This window comes from Cyprinodon variegatus, unplaced genomic scaffold (assembly GCF_000732505.1).
Source record: "Cyprinodon variegatus isolate N-32 unplaced genomic scaffold, C_variegatus-1.0 Scaffold1769, whole genome shotgun sequence".
Taxonomy (NCBI): Eukaryota; Metazoa; Chordata; class Actinopteri; order Cyprinodontiformes; family Cyprinodontidae; genus Cyprinodon; species Cyprinodon variegatus.
This window is the reverse complement of record NW_015152222.1, coordinates 22706-24763: the sequence shown is the minus strand read 5'-3', so window position 1 is coordinate 24763 and position 2058 is coordinate 22706. Positions and strand designations below refer to the sequence as shown.

Below are 2058 nucleotides of genomic sequence, written 5' to 3'. Positions count from 1 at the left end.
TTGAGCAGGTTTTTTAACAGATGTTTGGGCTGAAAAACCTGGACTCTGACAACACTGCACCCAAAGTGGGTATTACATTAAAGCTTTTGATAGTCTGTTGTTTGTAGTAACTATTACACTTTTTCATCAAAAAATAAAGCTCTAAAAGCAGACTGGAGACTAAAATCTCACACTAGTAATATATTACTTTGTAGTACTGTCTTGAGCATGTCAGGATTTGGTTGAGATTAGAGGACCCAAATGCAGAGGCAGGGAGGCAGAGGTGAGTTTCTTGAAGGTTTAATTGAATGTTCACAAACAACTGAGGAAGGAATCCAAGAATCCAACATGAAAAAATGTTAAACAAAAAACAACCATGGAGACATCAGGGCAAAACAATCATGAGGAGCTGCACAAGGAGAGTATTTATCGTAGAGTGAACAAATGGAGGACTAACGAGCAGATTGGGAGCAGGTGTGAAGAGAGGAGTCTAAAAAGGTGCTAGGGAAAAAGGAGACCAACACTTAAGGGCAATAATTAAAACATAAGAACTCAAATATATCCAGAAAACACAACAAAATAGGAATTGAACCAAAAAAAAAAAAAATAGAAAACATGTAGCAAAGTAAAACTGATTACTCAAAAGAAAACTACAGAACCAAGACCGTGAGATAGCATAGCAGCATCTCTGGTCTAGCTGAGCATCAGTGGTACCGATGGGATACAGGCGCCATCTTGCTTAGTGAAACTAATCGGACTGCTTCCTATTTCCATTCTCCTTAGCAGTTTCCCCAGCCCGCAGCTACATTAGCATAGCTAGAAATGCCCTCAATAGTAATAGCTGGGCCATTCTTAATGAATGTGAAGTGCTTGTCGTCTTACTAAATATTTAACAATGCAGACTGACCTATAAAGCTCGTTTTTTTAGCCCAGCCTGGGAAAGTTTACAGAAAAAAGCTAGCAACCGTTAGCTAACGTGACCCCTGTAACAGACTCTGTTAGGGAAATAAATGAACATTTGTAATTGATGTTGCGACATTAATGGATGTAAAAAAGTGGAGGAAATGTCATTCAACATGTAAACAAAGACCGGGGAGTCAATCACTGACATCTAACGGTAAAGGCCTGCTAGTCCCTGAAATGACTGTTTATCCTGCGGAGGAAATCTGCTGTTATGCTGATGATAACAGGCCTCTTATCAAGATGGACTCCAGGAAGTCGATACATATAAATATTATGCTGGATGTTCTTTGTAAGCGTAAACAAACCACATTGCACCACGTAACAGTAAGGAGGCCCGACATAATCTGCGGTTTAGCCGTTAGTTAAATGCGCCACAGCGTCTGGCGGCGTCCTCACAGACAGGCCCGCTGCGCTCCAATCGGAGCCCGGGACAGCGCGTCAACACCCCGCCACAGGCTGCGGTTTCTCCGCTAAGCTCACCTCAGATGAAAGCGTCAAGGTCGCCATCAGTAAGAGCAGAAACGCCGTGTGCTCCCCCATACCGAACTCCCGATTCCCACAACCACAGCTTTGAGGAAGGAATGTGTCACTTGGATAAAAAGAGAATCGTTTAAAGAGACTCAAACGTGTCAGCTGAGGCGCTCCGATCCTGGTAATCCTTCCCTGTTGTTTTCTATCCCGGAGGCGGCTGAGTGCAGCTGGAGGATGAGTTTGGATTGGAGCAGGAAGGGTGGGGGCTGGGATGAACTATTTTAGCACTCATTTTATCTGCCGGATTCGCAGGGAAAATATAAATAAATGATTTATTTTCATACACAGGGACGATTCTAAAATATCAGGGGCCAAAACAGGCAGTGTTTTGTTTATTATATATATATATATATATATATATATATATATATATAGCTTTCAGAGTTTCTCCAAGTCTCATTCTTTTCACTGCCACTATGGTCATTTTGAGATTAACAAAGAGCATCCACACATAGAAACACATCTGCACAACAATGGGCATATATTTTAAAAATATACATATATTAGTGGCCGAAAATTGCTTACAATACTTCCAAGATTAAAGGACTAATGTCTCAGCATGATCCGGAAAAACTAATCCATGCG

At 41.4% G+C, this 2058-nt stretch overlaps 1 protein-coding gene across 2 annotated transcripts in view; it reads right to left on the bottom strand.

Annotated features, from left to right (window-relative positions):
* LOC107104503 (amyloid beta A4 protein-like) overlaps window positions 1-1660 on the bottom strand; it is a 27870-nt gene extending 26210 nt beyond the window's left edge. For both annotated transcript variants that reach the window (XM_015404505.1, XM_015404506.1), the window contains exon 1: window positions 1423-1660. In XM_015404505.1, the coding sequence (XP_015259991.1) occupies window positions 1423-1482 (60 nt within the window). In that variant the 5' untranslated portion in view covers window positions 1483-1660. The remainder of the gene's footprint in view (window positions 1-1422) is intronic.
* Between the last annotated feature and the right edge of the window lie 398 nt (window positions 1661-2058).